General features: G+C 39.0%; 1 protein-coding gene and 1 long non-coding RNA gene across 4 annotated transcripts in view; one reads left to right on the top strand and one right to left on the bottom strand.

The window, feature by feature from the left end:
* Positions 1 to 61: 61 nt before the first annotated feature.
* On the top strand, positions 62 to 7,691 carry LOC144930114 (uncharacterized). The gene is made up of 3 exons (XR_013635200.1): positions 62 to 358; positions 4,320 to 4,507; positions 7,543 to 7,691. It is a non-coding gene; the product is annotated as an uncharacterized LOC144930114 (long non-coding RNA).
* Positions 7,692 to 10,724: 3,033 nt separating this feature from the next.
* The window catches only part of GNS (glucosamine (N-acetyl)-6-sulfatase), a 30,866-nt gene continuing 19,762 nt past the window's right edge, over positions 10,725 to 21,828 (bottom strand). For 2 of the 3 annotated variants that reach the window (XM_073327880.2, XM_073327883.2), the window contains 4 exons: positions 19,745 to 19,852; positions 18,509 to 18,619; positions 16,022 to 16,206; positions 10,725 to 14,763 (listed from right to left, as the gene is read on the bottom strand). In XM_073327880.2, the coding sequence (XP_073183981.1) occupies positions 14,691 to 14,763; positions 16,022 to 16,206; positions 18,509 to 18,619; positions 19,745 to 19,852 (477 nt within the window). In that variant the 3' untranslated portion in view covers positions 10,725 to 14,690. The remainder of the gene's footprint in view (positions 14,764 to 16,021; positions 16,207 to 18,508; positions 18,620 to 19,744; positions 19,853 to 21,828) is intronic. The other variant, XM_073327882.2, reaches the window with a different exon arrangement.

Genomic DNA, 21,828 nt, shown 5'->3' with positions numbered 1-21,828 from the left:
TGTTTTCCTGAGTAACCTACACTTTGTCAAACTCAGATTTCAGTACAAGATCCCTTATAAAAATAATTCATTCTTTCTGTCTCTGCTCTATTAAGCTCCTTGTTAAGGTATAGGGTTTCTTACCTTTATGCTGGAGAGAATAATTTGTGTTTGGGGAGGAGGAAGGGAACAAATAATGCCAGGTTCTTCACTCCAATGGTATATTTTATCTGACTTACAGAATCACTTCTGAACTAGTCTTTTTTCTTTTTTTTTTTAAGGTAATCTTTACATTGGCACTGTGGATGGGAAGCTGTAGATGATCTGTGGTGACCAATTTCATTTCATTACTCAGTAGAGCAGGAAGTGTTTGAATGTGGTGAGTGATCTTTTTTTTTCCCAATGAGATAATCAAGACTGACTCATTTGTATAACAATGCTGAATAAGGGGCAGAAATACTGTTTTAATTGCTGTTAATGTTTTCTGAGTTTTACATGCAAAGTTATTAAAGACTGATAACACTACGTAGTTTCTTGTAGACTCAGATCTGGAGTATTTCTAGTTGTTGTTCGTTTGAAATCCATATGATGACTGAAACAAGAGTGGTTCTTGATTTCGAAAGGAGAGAACTGCAATAGAACCTCAAAGACATGAACACCAGAGTTACGGATTGACTGGTCAACAGGACACCATGTGAAACTGGAAGTAATCAATCAGGCATTAGCAGAGACACCCCCCCCCCCCAAAAAAAAAAAAAAAAAGCAAATAATGTACCGTGCTTGAATTGCATCTTAAAGGTAGGTGCATCTGGGGTCTCTGTCTCCACCCCACCCCCACGCACAGGGCAGCCACCTACAGCTAGGAGGTGAAGACACTGGTGTTGCCAGCCTGAGGGGGACAAGCTTGTAAACTCAGTCCAGCCCAGGGAAGGAAGCTGCTGCTGAAGCCTGGCCTGGAGTCTCAGTGTTGGATCTGGAGCTCGAACTGTGCTTTGTTCAGAGTTCCAAACATTTCAGAGTTACAGACAACTTCCATTCCCATCTACACCAATAATTGAACCACTGTAGACAATAACTGTTATTTACACTGGTTGCTCCTTGAACGAGTGCTGAAAACTGTTTTAACTATTAGTGTACAGAGGACTAAAAAAATTTCTGCACTGTTAAAATGTCTGCAGAGGGTGAGGCCTTGTCTCTATTTTGCTGTAAGTGCAGAGTTAAATGATGCAGTGGTAAAACACTTTTTCCTGAGCTACATTAGTGCTTCCAACATTACTTACATTAGTGGAGCTGCACTGGTGCTAAACCCATGTGAAAGGTCACTGAGATGCATCCTCACTGACAGCAACTGGTCAGTTTCTTAGACACCCATCTTCCACCTCCAGAATGCCCCTCTGAGCTTTGGAGGAAGTTTGGAAAAATGTGGTACTGGAGCTATTCAACTTCTCTCCTAAAAGAAAATTCTCAGAAAATCGCAGTACTATTCTAAGAAAATTAGCCTTATGAATATAGTTTCTTGCTCCCAGTTTTTAGCCCAATGTGTTAATGACTCATAGGCATGTAGTGCTTAAAATGATTCAGTAAGAAGTATTTGAGGGAGACCAAGATGCTAAATGAGGAGAAAGTAATTTCATATGTTTCTTTTAATTGAAAACTAACATTTTGTGACATTAATTATAAAACATTTGGCATTCCATGCCATGATTTTTAGTGTCTAGCAAAGTTATGAATTTACACTCCCAGGCTCGTTTTTTGAAGTTGTTGTGCAGGTTTCCTTTGAGGATGAGTACTGAGGTCAGGTATGGAGAGAGAATTTTGTGAAAAGTGTTCCCTCACGGCTCAGAAACCCAGCGAGGGGAGAGAGTTTTGGAGTCCAGGTTCCAGCACAAGTGGGAACATATGTACTGCTATTTTTAGCCCTGCAGCTGAAGCCCTGCAAGCACAGGTCAGCTGACCCAGGCTCTGAAATGTGGTGCTGTGAATTTTTCTTTGCAGTGTAGATACACCCTCTGAGTGCTTCTCTCTTTCCCCAAAAGAAGTAGGTCCAATAAAACATATTCCTTCACTCACCCTGTCTCTTTAGTAGCCTGGGACCAACAGGGATACAAGACTGCAAATATTGTGTTTTTACTTTCTGTCACATATTGAATGTTTTAGAATAGTTTCACTTTCAGAAAACGGACTGATGGGATGAGTGAAAGTGGATAGTTTCATTTAAAAGCTAGATCAGGAACACTTTCTGACTTTGACGTTGTCCGTTGCATTTGATCATTGGGTATTTTTGTTAATCAAGTGTAGATGGAATTCCTTTTAGGTTCTTGGACTAGAAATATCGTGTAACAGGACCATTTATTTCCTAATTCAAGTAGAAAATGGGGACCTCACAGATATGAGGTGAGATGCTCTCCTTAGCCATTTGTAGGGGTGATTAAATATATTTAAAGCATCATTTGGTGCTGGTGGTACTCTGAACTACCACCTGGAAGAAATGGGTTTGATTTCTAGTTTTGGTCTCTTGCTTGTTTGACTGGTTTGAACTAAGCAAGCTGTAGAGACAATATGCTCAGCTCCGGAGGTGATGAACATGCTGCATTGCTCTGTAGCTTCCTCCCTGGCCATATGGAAGTAATGTTAATGAACTTTCAACGGAGTCTCATCCAGTCTTCCTTGGCTGTAAGGATGTGAGAACTTGATGACTGGTAATTTAAATCAGAGGAATATTAGGGTGCAGTGAATCCACAGAGCTTTTTAGGGTGTGAAGATTCCTGTTAGAGATTGGAAATCAAGTGATGGAATTTAATAGTCCTTAAATCATCAGTGCTGCAGTCCTATAGTATCGTGTAGTCTCCTCCTTATTTAAATGCTGACAAAGGGCTTGGCAGCACACAAGAGATAAACATAAAAGCAGCCCCTGCCTTGTGGAGTTTACAGTTAAAACAATCTAAATTTGTCATACAGATCATTTAGTAAAGGAAGCTTGCTTAAATTATCTGGGGTATTTTGAAGTGAAATGTCAAATCTTTATTTGCCATGACAAGCAGGTGTGATGCTGTTTCCTGATTTGCCTGGCTTGAGGGAGAGGCTTCAAGCAGCTTGACAAAGCAGGATATGCCTCAGAGTGAGTTCTGATTCGGGGCTTTACTGCCAAACTTTTTCCTCTGACTTGTAGAGGAAGCAGAGAGGCTTCTCTCTCACTTCATGAGGGCTGTGATCAGCCAGGTATACAACCCTGGGGATTCATTGAAATAAACAGTGAACAGAGCAGTCTGTTCCTTTACAGTGTTGCAAGCTTGTCTTTTATATTAAGATGGCGGTACTATGTATAAGGTCTGCTTTTAATTAAACTGTTAAAACAACTGCTGGCGATTTTCTGTTAGTCATTGAATCCAGATTTCTTTTAAAATATCTAGCTAAGTCCTTTCATTTTTTAATGACTTGTTTTGGTTAAGGTCATAGAAACTAACCATCTTGGATGTCTGCTGGCCTATGACCCTGTAACAAGAATAGCCAGAACTCTGCTCAGTGGCCTGTACATGGCACATGCATGGTCTCCAAATGAAGACTACATATTAATCTCAGAAACCAGCACATGCAGAATTATACCATATGTAAAACCTCAATTTTCCCTCCTGGAATTAAAACATTGCAAATCAGGTTAGCCTGTTGATTTGTTGATTTAATTTCTAGTCCCAAACATAATTTTCCAATGCTTTCGCTGAAACTATCCATTTAAAAATGATAGTATTGGAAATGTTTAAAATTAACTTTTTTGAAGGCCAATGCTTGAGGTTTAGTTAATTTTGAAATGGAAGTATGCTTTAAGTGGAGGTGGAAAGCCACTCCACCCAGTATAAAGTTTTTCTAGATACTTGCTCATATACGGCTACTGTACTTTGGTTCCTAATTTCATCAAACCTTATTGCAATTGTCCTGGTTAAATAATCCTTCCTTATAAACATTTGCACATCTGGACTTCCTAAAGTTGCCCTCAGAAAGTGAGAACATTTGTGTGATTACCGTTATTAGCCAAATACCCCATTCTTCAAATTAAGATAAGTTTAATTTACCATGGTTTTCCATTTTTTAAAAAGTTTGTGTGTGTGTGCGCGTGCACGTGTGTGTCTTGAATTTTGGTCATCTCATACAACATCAGAGCTAATTTTAACATGATAGAGCAGAGTTCTCATTTTACAAAGAATGTGTTGAGTTCTGCAAGTAGTTTTCCCTGCCTGGAGCCACTATATGGTGCTGCTCTGAGGAACAGATTTAAGTTATGTAAATTGTATGCAATTAGCATTGTGATGGATAGCCAATAAATAGTATCCCCTTTGTTCAAACAGATTTGCTGCTTCTGGTGAAGCCCCTTCCGCTACATTTTGAAAATCCTCTTGTGTGAATTGTACAGCAACTGATATACTAAGAACATAATAACGGCCATACTGGGTCAGACCAAAGGTCCATCCAGCCCAGTATCCTGACTACCAACAGTGGCCAATGCCAGGTGCCCCTGAAGGAGTGAACCTAACAGGTAATGATCTAGTGATCTTTCTCCTGCCATCCATCTCCACCCTCTGACAAACAGAGGCTAGGGACACCATTCCTTACCCATCCTGGCTAATAGCCATTAATGGACTTAACCTCCATGTATTTATCAAGTTCTCTTTTAAACCCTGTTATAGTCCTAGCCTTCACAACTTCCTCAGACAAGGAGTTCCACAGGTTGACTGTGTGCTGAGTGAAGAAGAACTTCCTTTTATTTGTTTTAAACCTGCTACCCATTAATTTCATTTGGTGGCCCCTAGTTCTTATATTATGGGAACAGGTAAATAACTTTTCCTTATTCACTTTCTCCACACCACTCATGATTTTATATACCTCTATCATATCCCCCCTTAGTCTCCTCTTTTCCAAGCTGAAAAGTCCTAGCCTCTTTAATCTCTCCTCATATTGGACCCATTCCAAACCCCTAATCATTTTAGTTGCCCTTTTCTGAACCTTTTCTAATGCCAGTGTATCTTTTTTGAGATGAGGGGACCACATCTGTACGCAATATTCAAGATGTGGGTGTACCATGGATTTATATAAGGGCAATAAGATATTCTCTGTCTTATTCTCTCTCCCTTTTTTTAATGATTTCTAACATCCCGTTTGCTTTTTTGACTGCCGCTGCACATTGCGTGGACGTCTTCAGAGAACTATCCATGATGACTCCAAAATCTTTCTCCTGATTAGTTGTCGCTAAATTAGCCCCCATCATATTGTATGTATAATTGGGGTTATTATTTCCAATGTGCATTACTTTACATTTATCCATATTAAATTTAGTTTGACATTTTGTTGCCCAATCACTTAATTTTGTGAGATCTTTTTGAAGTTCTTCACTGTCTGTTTTAGTCTTAACTATCTTGAGCAGTTTAGTAGCATCTGCAAACTTTGCCACCTCGCTGTTTACCCCTTTCTCCAGATCATTTATGAATAGATTGAATAGGATTGGTCCTAGGACTGACCCTTGGGGAACACCACTAGTTACCCCTCTCCATTCTGAAAATTTTCCATTTATTCCTACCCTTTGTTCCCTGTCTTTTAACCAGTTCTCAATCCATGAAAGGATCTTCCCTCTTATCCCATGACAACTTAATTTACATAAGAGCCTTTGGTGAGGGACCTTGTCAAAGGCTTTCTGAAAATCTAAGTACACTATTTCCACTGGATCCCCCTTATCCACATGTTTGTTGACCCCCTCAAAGAACTCTAATAGATTAGTAAGACATGATCTCCCTTTACAGAAACCATGTTGACTTTTGTGCAACAATTTATGATGTTCTATGTGTCTGACAATTTTATTCTTTACTATTGTTTCAACTAATTTGCCCGGTACTGACGTTAGACTTACCGGTCTGTAATTGCCAGGATCACCTCTAGAGCCCTTCTTAAATATTGGTGTTACATTAGCTATCTTCCAGTCATTGGGTACAGTAGCTGATTTAAAGGACAGATTACAAACCATAGTTAATAGTTCTGCAATTTCACATTTGAGTTCTTTCAGAACTCTTGAGTGAATGCCATCTGGTCCCAATGACTTGTTACTGTTCAGTTTCTCAATTAATTCCAAAACCTCCTCTAGTGTCACTTCAATCTGTACTGTGTCCCTCAATGACTGTTGTACCTAAACGGATATAAAAATATGAATTCACTTTTTTTGGCAGCTATTGGCTGAGTGGATTTAGTGCTGGTCTGAAGCCTACCTGGCTATCCAGGTAACAGCAGACTATCAAAGAGAGGCACATACAGACTGGGAATATCTACTTCTTGCTTTCCTAGTTTCTTTTGCTCCTTTTCTGAATGCTTTAGGACTTTGTCCCTGAAGAAATTTATTGCAAAGGTGAATTAAATCTGACATTGTGTAATAGTAGCATTGCAGTAGCGTGTTCAAACCTCAGGCCTGACCTAAACTTAAAACTACTTCTGGAGAACTGTTAGTTCGGGCTATTATCTTTTGTTTTAAATGGTCTTTGCTGTGCTGCTGTAAGTTCTACCAGCAAAGAAGTGATGTTGGCAGTGTCTTTCTTGGCCAGGGAATTGATATAAGTGGTGTTGGCAAAAGCACTGTTGGTATAAGCTGTGTGTGACCTAGGAAGGTGCACCACTCCAGAAGCAAGCCCTTAGTGTAGACAAGATATCATAGACCACGACCCCATTGTCTGAGTTGCCATACAAACATTGTCCCCACCCGAAAGCTCTTATAGTCTAAGTATGCTACCTCCTGCATTTTGATTACTTCTATTCTAAGGCAATTGAAGAAGCCTTAAACTATGATGCCCAGCTGGCATTTTGCTATTGGAGCACCGTTATTTGTCTGCATGTACAGAGTCAGTGCTAAGACTTCATCTTTCTCCCACAGAGTAAAATTATCACCCTGCAGTTGGCTGAGATTAAGTAAATTGCTTAGGGAAATTTCAGCTCCTCATTTCTTTCGTAGTACTTGATACATAATTTTGATTCGGATCGGTAAGTGATTTCAACTCTGCTTTAGCAAGTCCGCATTGTGACAGATGGCCAAAAAGGGTTAAGCAGCTCGCAGGCTAAATGACCCAGGTTCAACCTTTAGAGACATGTTGGGAACTATGTAAATGGTAATTAGGGCAATTCCATGTTAGATGGGCTAGAACTTTGAAATGCAAACCTGTATTGTTAGAGAATTAAAGGTGATACTAATAGTATCTTTACTTCTGTCTTGTTAGATATTAGCCATGTAAACAGTTCCTGTTTATTACTATAGCTATTGATTCAATGATCAAAAGGGAATATTCAACATTTAGATGAATCTTGAGTGAAATGTCATTGTCTATGTCTCTTTAAAATTTTTGATAAACTGCTTAATGGATAAATTTCCTTATGTTAATCCATGTAGTAATTACTGGTGATGTTTAGGAAATAGAAGGATACTTTCAAAAGCCTATTGTTCACCCAGGACTGTATAGATAAGAGGCTGCCAGAAAATACTATAAAAAGACTCTTGAGACCTGATCCTTTCATCTCAGATCTGCTTAATGCTTTATGCAGGGTAAGCTTGAGATATCCAGTCCCACCTGGATATGAACATTGGACTACAACCTATGGATTAATTGTGAAACAACTCTTTGCAACTACAAAGCTCACCGTCCCTACTATGAAGCTAATCTCAAAACTATATTCTTGTGCATGATCTTTTAACCAATATATATATATATATTTTTAATAAATTTTAGTTTTGTTAGTAAGAATTGGCTGTAAGCGTGTATTTGGGTAAGATTTGAAATATTCATTAACTTGGGAGGTAATGTGTCCAATCCTTTGGGATTGGTAGAACTTTCTTAGATGCTTAATAAGATTTTCAGTAATCATCATATGTGATTTGTGAGTCTAGGTGGAAGCCCAAGGCTGGGTTGCTAAAGGGAACTGTGTTTTCTGGGGATCCAGAAAGGTATTATAGAAGCTGTTCTGTGCTGGCTTGGTAAATCTAAGTATTGGAATACCCATCAGCTTTGGGGATTGTCTGTCCCATTCTTTGTAGTTTGCCCTAATTGAGTAACCTCAGTGTGGCTCCCCTGGGACCCCAGTCTAAGTCCTTTTTGCCAGTTTATAATAAGCCCCACTAATGCCCACCCTTTCCTGAGATGCTAAAGCAGTGACTGTATTTCAGGAGTTACCAACCTGTTACTTACCATAGAGCTATCAGACATCCGGCTGTGGCAGAAACAGTTGAGTGAAAGTTATCAGTGTGCTTTAGCTGTTGGTTTATTTGCATCTGCCCACAACAGTAAAGTTATCTGGCAAGTGCCAGATCTGCACTGTTACATCTGTACCTACATCATCCCCTTATAGTAATACCAATTTTCCTTTAATGGACCATGTTCTGAAATAACCAATGCCGTCTTACATTTTTACAAGTTCTGCCAGTATCACTCTATAGCATCTTTCTACATAAACATGACTTATTCTTAGAAATTAATGACCAAGGAGAAACTGTAGAGAGTTTTCATGACCCTGATGGTAGCATGACATGGCCATTAGAGATGTCTTTGAGCACAATGGGGAAATAGAGGTAATACAGAACAGCCATTTCTTGCGGTGCTAAACTAATACCTAACTGTCTAGTTTTGTATGATTCCAATATACCTAACTCATGTACATGGAAAGAAAAACAATGGTGTTTCTTCAAACTACTTAAAAGCATTTTCAGAAACACAGCTCTTCTGCATACTACTTTAATATTGGAATTTTCCTCTAACATTGTACAAGTATTTCAGCTAGAACTTAGATCAGGTAATGCTCCATTTTGGCTCTGGTAGCAGAGGGATTATACTGATGATTAAGCAATTATCCACTTTAAATTAAGGTTGAAATCCAGTAATAAGGGGTTGTGTAAGCTGTGAAGTTGCACAGGCAGATGTAGAAGTTAAGCTTTCCTCAGATTGCTTGAATATAGGCTAATCTCCACAGGGCCTAGACATCCATGATACTTAGAGGTTACTTTGAGTATACATTTCATGTTCTTCTCACCAACTACTTATGTTTTGGGTGTGCATTTGCCCTCTAAGAGTGTGGGGAAAGTTAGAACTCTATTCTGCACTAAGGGCTTGTAGTAACTTTATTCCCTAGTAGCCTGCTGCACACTAGAAGTTCCTTAGTGTGCTTTGACATACTCCCCATTTCAAAGAAGGGTAGATCAAAGTGTGCTAGGAATTTTAGTGTACGGCAGTAGGGTCCACACAGATACTGGTATCAGGCTGGGGTGGGGTATATTTACACCCCAGCTTGCCACACATTGTTTGTGTAGACAAGACCTTTGCTTAGTAAATAGGCAAGCCACAAGGAATCTTCTAAAGCTGGCAATCTTGGGTATCAACTATTTTCACAGAAAAGCTAACACTTAGGTATGACAACTGGCCTATGCTCTAGATACCTTACTAGGTCCTTAGCCAGACAGAAGTATAAATGCACCTATAAGCTAGTTATACTAGTTGACCTAAAGTAGTTTAGAAACAGGTATAATTAAAGTGAATATAACACTGTATACAACTACCTCTGGCCACTTGTTTTATGTTAACTTAAGCTAAATTGGTATTAACACTCTTACTTTGGTGACAGCTAAGGTGGTATTAAGAGACACTACCATGTTTTTCAGGTTTTGAGTGGGGGTGATAAGCTAAAGGAAAAAGACACTCCTCCATTCTTTGCTACCTTCAACTGGCAATGGCATTTCAATACTTCACTTCCCTTTCTAGGTACTGAAAAGCAATACAGCATTAAGAGATCAAAAGTAATGATATTTTAAAGACTTTTTTTGGTCTGTCTTGATTTTTGATCTCTCCTGAATCTACTGGGTAAAATTGATTCTAGCTCCTGCTGCTGAAGTTCAACTCCCACCCCAGTCTCTTTCCCAGCAATTTAATCCTGTCTCCCAATCCCTATGCACCCCACCCCATCCTCACCTCTGTGCCTCCTGGGATTCTTCAGCCCCCCATTCCTGGCCTGGGAGTTGCAGGGGGAGGATCAGATGTGCCATCTTGTCTGTGTCTTATAGGAGGGGCAGTAGGAGTGGACCTGCTGTGATAATGGTGAGCAGATGGGTGAGACTGCTGGCTTCAAGCATGGCTCTATGTTACCAAGGGGCTGGATCTTCTTATGTCATCACAAGATGAGCTCCAGCACTTTCTAAAGAGTTGGCAATAGTAGCAATATGTACCTCAACTTCCAGTTCACTTAAGAACTTTAACAGCAATGTTAACAGATTAGTTCTCCCTATGTTAAAATCAGTAAGGCACTTCAACAAGTCTGTGTGTCCAACCTAGGGTTTTGCAACAATTCAACATCAGTTTCTAAGCAGATTTGGATGAATGTGAACATTCCCTGCAGGAGTAAGTCAGTCACTTTGTCTTAATGCTGGAGCTTTTAAGTAGGCCTGCAGTTGCTCCTGGTAGATGGAGAATTAGGTTCAGACATGGTCTCTATCAGGAAGACCTAAGAGAAAGAACTGCAAGGTATACTTTTCTTAAGTGATTAAAGATTTCATTAAGTCCAAAAGCAATAGTCTTAAGTAGTATTTAATGTCTCAATTTAGGCCTTGTAAGGTGGATAGATACCAGAGCACTGGGCCCTAGAATGTTATAAACTAGGCAGTAGATTTCTAGAACTTTTGACACACAACTGCCTCCCTTGAAGATGTTCACAATTTCAGTTCACCATAAAAGGTATGAGAGAGATTCATAGTAGACAATTTTTATTTTCAAAAAGGTGCAGCAGTGAACAGGGTCCTTTGAAGGGCACTTTCTAAACAAAATAGTTATGGTACAATAGAGAGCAGAAATTAGTAAATCCACAGTGAAGTAGTCAGATACTACAAAAAAGGAACAAGTTAGGAATACATATAAAGTTGCACATTAAAAAATAATTTAACAGCCATCTTCATTGATTCAGCAGTATTACAACCAAATGTCTGTATTTGCCTTAGTCTATCAATTTAAACAGATTTACCAAGTTATCGTAGTCTTTAAGAGACTACTGCCCATACTATAGATTATTTAAGATCAGCACTCTAGGGAACAACAATCTGTGAAAGCAACTTTTACTCCCTGACATGCAAGAAGTCAATTCCAAAGCCCCTAAGCACTTATCAGATATCTTCACTCATGCTAAAGTGACAATACTTTCAGTTAAGTGACTAAGGATATTTGTGTTAATAGACGCAACAGTTTTGCTTCTGCTGCAATAAAGGAATTTGTGTTAATGTTTTGCAGAAAAACGTATCTGCTTAATCAGATTAGAATATCATGAGAAGCAACAGTTTACATTTAAAAATGACCTATAATCACATTTTATATGAAAGACTAGTACTTAGTAAGGCTTCTATTCATTTTCAACAATTAAATGGCTCAAGTAATAAGGTGCAAGTGGACACAGCCATGTTCAAACATAGGAAGGCTCAATTTTTGAACCAGTTGTGTTCTGGAATTTGGTCTAGCTGTAATTTAAAGTTCCTTCATAACATGTTATTTCAGTTATCAAGAAAAAGTGAATATTGACCATTTAGGAGTGTGAAAATATCCATAGGATTTATTGCATCCTGTGAAAAAAATACTGAACAGTTAAATCAGAGCAAAAAACAGGATAGCAGTTGATTGTTACTGTTCTTCCTTCAGCTGTGTGCCTTTAATATTCAACTAAGCTTAAAATGCACTTCCAGTGCAGGTTTCTTCAGAAGTGTTTGTATTTTTGCTAAGTCCCAACAGGAGTGATGAGTAGAATGTGGTGATGTGAAGGTTTTCTGTGGTAAATCACATTATTTGTTAACTGGCAGACTTCAGATGTGGATGTGGTAGACTCATGGTAAGTTGAGAAAAAGGCAACATAAGGGGACAAGTCTGGCAGCAACTGAAATGAATGACCAGTATGTTTTCTGCATGAAAATACTAAGAATGTGTTAAGTTAGGGCAAAATTCTTCCTGCTAATCAGCCTTATTGGATATTCTATACCAGTTCTATACAATCAATTTCCATGTCAATGAATTGTAGAGGTAGAATATGCAAAATACATAGTTATTAAAGACTAAAATTCTTCCTGCTAACCAAGTATGCCATACCAGGAAATGTGGTTATATCAGATTATACTTTTGGTTATGATTATATAGTAGCTTTTTCTACAAAAAGAGAAATGTCTACTTAAAAAAACCACACACCAGTGTTGCAGACAATGACCACCATTGCACTGCTGACACTTAGTAAATATATACACTGGAACTTCAATTCTATGACCAGCTAGAATACTTCAGACAGAGATGCTCAAAGTTTAATGCATACATCGCTGATTGAAGACTTACCTCACCAGACCCTTCACAACCTACAATTAAGTACAGCCACCAGCAAACTTAACTAAAAAGCAGAACACAAATCTTAGTGTAGTAGTGTCAGACAAATATATTGTTAAATGAGCGTTTAGATCACTTTTGGCTTGGCCAAAGAATACAAGCAAAAACTGTTACAGGACCTAACACATGGTTAAGGAAAAAGGTAAGATGCCAGGGAACACACTGATTAGGAAGGAGTGGTGTTTGTAGAAGAGACCAGAGGCTCAAAGACATTGAAGTGGGATAAGATGTTTTAGTGAATGGAGGAGAAAAGAAGTTGAAAAATCATAATTATGGTAGATAAAGAAGACTGAATATTTCAAAGGATCCAAGTAATTTAATGGAAGAAGACTTAAAGTAGTGGGGTGTTGTAATATGCATTCAGAGAAACACCCTCTCAGTATGTTCCCTTAGTTTTAGAGTCCCTTTCGGCAGCTGTTAGTTTTCCCCAGGTATCTCTAATTCCTCTGGATCAACAATAAATATGTTCTGATTTGGGAGGCAAAATTTAATCTGTTCACCATATGATTATGGATGGAATCAAGTTTACCTCCTGTTGGAAGTCACACAAGGAAGAAGGATGAAGAGTAGCTGGTCAAGTCTGTCAGTACTGAAGTAAAATGTAGTCAATACCATGTTCATAAGTGCTGCTTTTACCAGATTCAAGAAGCTGTGAAATGGGATGTACTTTTTGGTTTCTGAAATTAGATCTATTCTTACGATTCAGCTGTCTGAAAAAACTTACTTGGCTTCATGTATTTGACAATGCACCAATTCAGGAAGTACCTACTCTTCTGACTTAAGGATACTGTTTTCTAAATGGATAAGTAGATATATTAAAAACAGAAACAGTAAATAGTAACAGCTTAAAATAAGGAGAGCTTTAATTTGACAATGAAAAAATATTTAAGGGTAAGCTACAGTTCAACTACCTTCAAGCAGGATGATTTTCTTATAGGATCCTGTGAGATCAAGATGATAATTCAGTAGGTTTCTAGCAGTTGGTTTGGTAATGCAGTTCTATGGAGATTAATTTAGTAAGCTTGCTGGGATTTTGAACTTAGAAAATCACTTAAGTTTAGAAAGGCAATCGATATTTTGAAAATGCAAACATTACTTCAATATTCATATGGAATAAATAAGGGTGAAAATAGTGTTATCAGTCAGTTGAAGACAGACAACTACCTCCTCACCCAAATACCAAAGCCGTAACATACCAGAATCCTTTGGCATAAAGGGCATAATGGAGGTAGTTTTCAGCATAGCAGCAGCTCTCTGGCAGAGGCAAATCAAACTGACCTAAGTTGTCATCCTACCATGATTTCTGCTAAGCAAGGATTTATGGATTTTTATCTTTCAGGAAGCAAAGCCAATTTAAGTGTATGCATCAGGTCAATCTGAAATGTTTCATTATTCACAAGATACTTGAGAAGGCTGAAGATGACATGCACATGACAACTATTGTGGTGCCCATTTCTTTGTTTTCTGATGTTTACTCCTGTTCAGATTAGTGAAGCAGAGCTGGTTCATCATGATCAACATACAGGCACTCAGTTTTATTCCAACACTTCAGATTCGTTTTAACACATTAATAAAGCCTATTTCAAAATAAGTTAAATTAAAACTTAAAAGTAGTTACCTCTGTATCTAATAATGTTCTGAATTGGAAACAGTCTGAAAGAGTATCCTTGTGTCTGAAAGCTGCTTAAGCAGACCTGTGAGATGGAGATTATTAAGTACAGTGCTTTGAAGTCTGCAAGATGGACAGTTTCCAGTCAGATCTCTTAACTCTCTGATTTATACTCTCCCATGCCATACTATGGTAGTTTGCTCAAGCTTAACTTAATACAGGTGTTCAACACTCCTCTTAAACATTTAGCTTTTAGGAAAGTTTGTACAAGAGTGAATGAAGATGGGTGAAGATTTCTGTGCAATATGACCTGCCCTGGGTTAACATGATTCAGTTTATAAACTTGGTCTTTATTCATACAAAAACAAAATAAATCCAAGTCAGATTTATAGGTCACAGGTCAACACTATACCTCTGATATGAAAAAGTATTTGAAAGACAAGGTATATGAGCAAGAACAGATTAGCCATGTCTGACTGTTCAGAATTACAGGTCCGCTGTAAAATATACACAGGGCACAAAGCAGCCCTCTAAAGACTAGGGATTCTGCCCTTCCCCACCACTAAAAGTTTTAACGAAGCCAGTTGATTGAGTATTCCAGATGTAATTATTGTAGGTTAGATACAGACAGACCTGCTGGAGTCCCTCTGAAGAAATGAGCACAGGAAGCCAACTGAAGAGGCTGATAAATGCTGTTACAGAGACTGTGTGGAAAGTCTGTGAGCCCAAATACCATGACTGAACATTAGGCGTGGGTCGAATCTGTACCTAAGAGTAGGGAGAAGGTCTGTGTGAGCTACATTTAGACTAAGGATTACCAGCAACATAATAGGTTAACATATAGTACTAAACCAGAGTTCATTGGAATGGCTGCCTCCCTCAGCAGTGCACAATAGGGAACTAGTTTTCCTCTACCACAACAGTGCTACAGCATTTCAATTTGGTCACAAACAAATACTACAGAAGTTGACAAAAGTCAGTGTAGCGGCACTTCTAGCTAACAGTGTAGATGTTGCAGCTAAATACAACACTAGGGTGTATCTGCAGAAGCACTACATATGAATAAAGGAAAAAGGGTGTCCAGGAGCTGCATTGTCAATATTCTGCAGTATTTACAGCAGCAAAATGTTTTGGCAGTTTAGCACGTAAATGCAAGCCTATTATAAAGGCTAACAGCCTCTTAAGTGCTGTAAAAATTCTCAAAAAGTGGTTTCTGAACTCAAAACAAAGCAGCAACCTTCTAACTGCACAGATTGTTTTGCTGCATGATACAAGCTCCGTTTTCCTGGCAGTTTGACAGTTTTGAATATTCAAGACTTTAATCCAAAGTAGAAGTGAGATAAGGCTACCAAATACTTTAGTTGGAAAGTTCCTGTGTGGAGCACACACTTAAAGCTTTTAATAATCTGCAAGTGATTATTTCCTTATTTAACCCATTGTTCCTTTGATTAGTCAGCACAGCTGAAGAGCTAGACAGGCAGCATTCTTTTCAAACCAACAGTGACTGAAAGTTACCAGGAAAGGGGTGTTTAATGACACCATTACTGAAGATACATTTGATAGGTCCATAGTTTCTCATATCTTACAGCCACCAGGTACAGTTAATTGATATAAATTTAGCCTTTATAGTCCTAAATTTACATTTTAAATGAATTGATACTAAATTAGAAGTCTAGATGGAGTTTCCTGGATGAAAAATGCAATAGTAGGTCTGAGACAAAACATTCAGCTTTAGAATTTAGTTTGTCCTATACCCACCTTCCTTTCCATTAATACAATCTCCTCTTCAGACCAAGTGTCTACACTGCCTGACAATTTCCAAGGATTTAAGTTTAAAAGCATTTATGGCACCATCCAGCTACTAACCTTTAGAGAGAAGGGAAGTCCCTAATTCCAACAAAAGGGGAAAAAGTAAAACTTTTGAGTCTCTTGTCAAGGGAACTGATTTTGTAAGACACATTCCTAAACTGCTACACAATTGTGAATGATTACAAAATTAAAAGCTGAAATAGTCGAAAAAGGTTACCCTGGGTCAAAGACGCCTGGTGTGCGACAAGTTGCTCCTGAGCAAGACTGTAACATCATTAGGCGATAGTTCATCTTCTCTAAAATTTCTTGATCTATTGTTTTAGCAATGTTAGTAAGCTGGTGTGGGTCTGCAGTCAAGTTGTAGACTTCCACAAACACCTGTTTAAGTGGAAGAAACAGTTCCTGTACTTTTATTAAATGTCACTATTACAACAGAATACTTAGTACACAATCAGTGAGGAAACGTATGTGGTAGAGCGACAACTTATTTTCTACTGTTCATAGAGGTTTCTGGTTTTGAGTTTTATTTCTACTTTGGCTTTGTTCATAGAATCATAGAATACCAGGGTTGGAAGGGACCTCAGGAGGTCATCTAGTCCAACCCCCTGCTCAAAGCAGGACCAATCCCCAGTTTTTGCCCCAGATCCCAAATGGCCCCCTCAAGGATTGAACTCACAACCCTGGGTTTAGCAGGCCAAAGGGTTATGTATTCGATTTATATCTTCAGTTAGCATGTAGTGGACACTACAGGCTAAGTGCTTACCAGACAGCCATGAAATAGACCCTTCCTTGAGGGGCTCACAATTTCAGGACAGACTTGAGGGGGCAGTGGCAAATTAAAAGAAGGCAAATATTAAGGAGTGAATTATTTGCATGTCAAACGTTAGGAATGTCATCTTATGAACGGATCCTAAGATAAGCACATGTAGGTAAGAACTTTCATTAACCAGAACTATATGTGTGGAGTCTTAAACTCCCACAGAGCACATCTTTTTACCCATCCAACACTGCATATAACAGAATTGGACATAAGTGTATTATATAAACTCCAACTAAAGCAGTAAAACCTTTGTATGGTCTGCTTAGTGTCACAATATTTATGTTTTTTTTTTAAGAGTTTATGGGGCAGACTGGTGATGGGTTAGCATGCAGTGACAAGACACTGATTCAAAATATATCTATGACCATTCTGTGGGGCAGTAAAGGTCAGACATGGCACAAGAATTCAACTAAAGCATGCATGCAATTAAATCAGCAGATTAGCTTTGATGTCTGCCTTTAGGAAGGGCAGAGCACTCACACAGCTCCCCTATCAGGGAGGAAGGGCTTGATCATGGTTGTCAGAGACTGGGAACAGGGAAGGGATTTAAGAGAAGAGCTGGGACTTTGGGTTCACTGTTTACACTCCTTGGTGGCACCACACACAGAGTAACTTCCCTGGGATGCTTTGAAAGAGACTGTTCATGAAGCTAACATACTACTAATGAATTTTGCTTCTAAATGGAGGAAAAGTCTGTGTCCTATTGACAAAGAGCCTCTTAGACCAATTGCCCTAAAACTTTCTGAAGAGCTGGCCTTGTCATTTTCAGGCCAGGCAGCTGCATTCCTCCAAAGTAAACAGCAATCAGCCTATTAGACTGCAGCTTGCTTAGTCTCTCCTCTGTGGTCATGGCCTGAGTTAGCTGTAGAAATGTGATCTCCCCATCAGCGGGCTTTACACCATTCGGAAGTGCTCACACAGATTTTATATGCTACACTTTTCCACTCAGCCCCCTTGATCTCCTTAGGGAGATATGTACTTTATCCCTCTCTCAGCCTTTGTCTAGTGGGATCTCTTGGAAGTAGGAGCAGATCATTCCCAGATCAATGGTGATGCACAAAGCTCATTGAGGGTCCCCTGTAGTGCATGAATAGGAGTCCAAATTTGGCATTGCAGTGAGCACAAAGATGGCAGTTTGTTAGGGATTGGTAATGCATTGCAGGGTTCCCAATTCTCCTTGGCAGTCCTAACGAGGCAGTTTGAAAACATGACTTGGGACAAATACTGTTACAACCTTATTTATCATGTGACTACATGCTGCCCCATACCAACTGCCCCCCAACTATTAACACTTAGCAGTTTACCTCAGCAACTGAGCAATTTAAGACTAAACTGCCTAGTCTTCTGCTGAACTGAAATGGCTTGATGATTGAATCTATTATAAGGGAAAGGTGAAATTTTTGCTGTTTTGCTGGCAAGGCCACACACTTGCACTGCTTGAGAACTTGCTAGGAATGTGCAGTAAGCTCTGAAATACGTGGCTAGCCACCAGTTTAGTTTATGATCTACAATAAAGTTGTCTGTCATTTAGATATGGAGGACCAAATTCAGCCCTGCTGCAACTCCTACTTAAGCTCCACTTACACCAAAGGTGAATTTGGCCCTAGATAATTTAACCCATTTCCCCCTCATGATCATGCAGTATGTTTTGGTTAACTATTTCCACCAACAGTTAAAAAAACTGACTGTTTAGCCTACGAGCGAAGCCACAGTCTCATTTTCAGAGTAGTTTATGCCAACCTTGAGAGTAGATAAACTTTGCAGACAGACATCAATGGAGTTACACTATAATAGATGCTAATTATTCTCAAATAGTGAGAACTGCAAGAGAATTGAACATTCAACACAGTGTGCCATTAAAGTAAATGAGACAGAAAGTATTACCTCCCGGTCATCAAATTCACAGTACTGCAGATCCCACAAAGCTGACAGCGTCCTCACACAAGCATATGTATTGTTATACGCATCTTCACACACACAGTCTGGAAAACAATGCTGTAAAGAAACAGAGGTTAAACAGAAAAAGGAGAGTGAACATTCTTTTTTACTTCATGTGGTGAAACTGAAAGCAACAGTTCCCTCCCCAGAACTTGTACCTGCTGAAGCCAGCTGCATGTAGTTCATGGACACTAGACAGAATACTGAAAACTAAATGTTAAAAATCCCAAGTAGAGATTTATGGAACAAAAATACCATTTTTTCTAAAAATCTGAAAGTGTCACTGTGTCAGAGAAGTTTTTAAAATGGGAGATAGTTTCTTTGTATTATTTTTCTGGTGAATACATACAGTAGCCCAGGAAATGAAAACAGTGCTCAATACCCAAAACAGGCTACTTAAACACAGTGGGAACAGTTCCCTAAAATAGAACGTTATGGTAGGGTCTATTTACTGTAAGCATTAGTATGACAGAATTACAGAACACAGCTAGTGTATTGCAGAATGTAGCCACCTACTTACTGGCTTCAAATCAATATTTGATTGTGTGATGAGGCCATCAGAATTGCAGATGTAAGAGATCATGGCCCTATGTTGCAGCCACCATCTTTCCAATGGGATTCTTGGGGCACTAGTTATTTTAAAATCAAACAGGCAGATGTCCAGCCACTCAAAAACATTCTATTCTGAACCAGGCATGTTGCACTCAGAACAGGCATAGCTCCTACTGACATACAGAGCAAGATATAGTAAAAACCCTATTTTAACATTGGGTACTGAGGAGTTCATAAAACCAAAAAGTTCATAAAATTGATCTTGAAGTTACAATTACTGTGCATACGTTGCAGTATGGTATACTGCATTGCCTTCTTGTCCTTCAACCCACTGCAAAGTAATTTCCAATGTTTAAAAGGTACATCAAAGAACAAGTTGATATCCCTTTTAATGTGATTTTCCCCCCCACTCCCTGTCCAGAAAAATGGTTTGCAAAACTGGTTGTTTGTAAGCCTCTAGTGTTTGTAAAATTGAGGTTCAACTGACCCAGGAAATAAATCCAGATCTCCCATATCACTAGAAGACAATTTCTAGGCTACTAACAGGCCTGACTCTGTACTGAGGTTTTAGTTTAAGCGATTCAAGGAAACATTTACAAATAATTCATGCTTAAGTTCAGTTCTGCTTACAGTAACACCAGGTCCCAGAGCAGGGCAGGTAGGATCACTGCTGTTATGTCCTTCTCCTTGGTACTCAATTAAGACATCTGATCTCCAGGTCACATTTTTGTCTCCTCTCTAAAACAGGAAGTTTAATTGTTAGTTCTTCTGATAATGCCATAAGTAAAAATCATGCATGCCTGAGATAAATTACTCTGTAACCAGCAAGGAGTACGTAAATGCACATCCAGTGGCACCAATACAAAAGCATAACGAAGCTTGGTGAAAGTGCACTGTGTAACAACAACTGGAAGCCACATTAGGGATCCAGTCCCAAAAACTGATAAGTTGGTTTAGGACATGAGTATTTTGTTTCATTTGAAGAGAGTGCTAATGACAGTTCATATACAAGCTAGCACTAAACTGAAGGATGAGGATCGTCATGAAGTACAAGCCATGTTGCCAAATACCAGTAAATTATAACCCAAAGTCTCTAGAAAAAGTTTTATAATATAGCCTCTTCCTTTGGGGCGGTATCACCAGATTAAGAACTACACAAGACAATCAGAAATACTTGTATAAAAGGGCACACTCAACTGGAAAGCCAGTCTATTTCAAAAAGAGAGCTGAAAATTTTAAATCCCTCCCACGTTTGCAGTTTTAGAATCATTTTAAAAAGGCATGAAAAACCTATACAGAGGTGAGCAGATTATAGAAGAGAAACAAAACTACACAAAAGTACCATCACAAATGCACACCATAAATGGACAGAAGTCCAACACCCACAATCTTCATTATTTGTAACAGCCCGTAGAACTAAGTCAGACATGTTTCAGAGTAACAGCCGTGTTAGTCTGTATTCGCAAAAAGAAAAGGAGTACTTGTGGCACCTTAGAGACTAACCAATTTATTTGAGCATGAGCTTTTGTGAGCTACAGCTCACTTCATCGGATGCATGCCGTGGAAACTGCAGCAGACTTTATTTATACACAGAGAATATGAAAAAATACCTCCTCCCACCCCACTGTCCTGCTGGTAATAGCTTATCTAAAGTGATCATCAGGTGGGCCATTTCCAGCACAAATCCAGGTTTTCTCACCCTCCACCCCCCCCCCCCCCCCACAAATTAGATTTAAGTTGATGATGTCCCTTTAAGGTTTGCTAGTGAAACCTTATACCACAAAAGTGCATTGGTTCTAAATCATGACTCATTGCAATTTCTTGAAGGCTACCTCCAATTTATAGACCAAGTATAAACAGTAAAGTGATTAGCTACAAGAAGCTTCATTTAAAATAGGTTTCTGCTCACCTTTAGGAAAGGTTAGTTTTATTTCCCTCCCTCTCCCCCCAGTCAGTGGGAAAAAGACTACGAATATCCCACTTATTAGGATTTAAATAAATATCAAGTGGGCATAATTTTGTCTTGGTCACATATGCAGGTCTTAGAGTGTTGGATCATATTAAAGAAGTTCTGTATTAAAATCACAAATGAGTTTGATTCCCCATAATTAGTAATACCCTGAAATTTAAACTAAGGTCTCTTGGTTTTTGGTACTGTTTCTCTCCCTCTCTTAGTGAAACTTGCAAGCTGCTAATTGTGTTAGTCCATCCTAAGACAGTCTGTTCTCAAAGCAATACTTTGTAACAGAAACAGCAAACAGACTCCCCGCCCTTTTGTTGCATTTATCTCGCTTTTTTGTTAACCACTGTGATTAAAGTGGAGATTGCGGATGTATGTGGATGGATGCTTGGTGTGGATAATAAATGAATGATCAGGGAGGTGCCAGCCTCCGAGTTCAGTATGGATCGGCTGAAGAATGCGCAGAGTGAAGACAACCAGAGGACCCCTCTGGAGGGCAGACTGGAATCCACCCAACAGCCTCAAGGATGGGAGAACTGAAAAACAAGATAACATCTGGCAGCACAGAGCCGTCAGGAATGTGCCATCTACTGATTGATTCAGCAACAGCATGATGAAGCAATTCCCATAGACTGGCATAGGAATACATTCCTATAAAAATGGACTCTAGAAACGGAGAACTTTGGGGTCTGATTCTGCAAACCAACTTCTAGGAGCATCAGATGTGCCTCTGACAAGGCCCTGCTCCCTCCTT

Source organism: Lepidochelys kempii, chromosome 1 (genome assembly GCF_965140285.1).
Source record: "Lepidochelys kempii isolate rLepKem1 chromosome 1, rLepKem1.hap1, whole genome shotgun sequence".
NCBI lineage: Eukaryota > Metazoa > Chordata > Testudines > Cheloniidae > Lepidochelys > Lepidochelys kempii.
The sequence above is the reverse complement of the archived record's forward strand: the minus strand, read 5'-3'. Positions and strand labels throughout refer to the sequence as shown.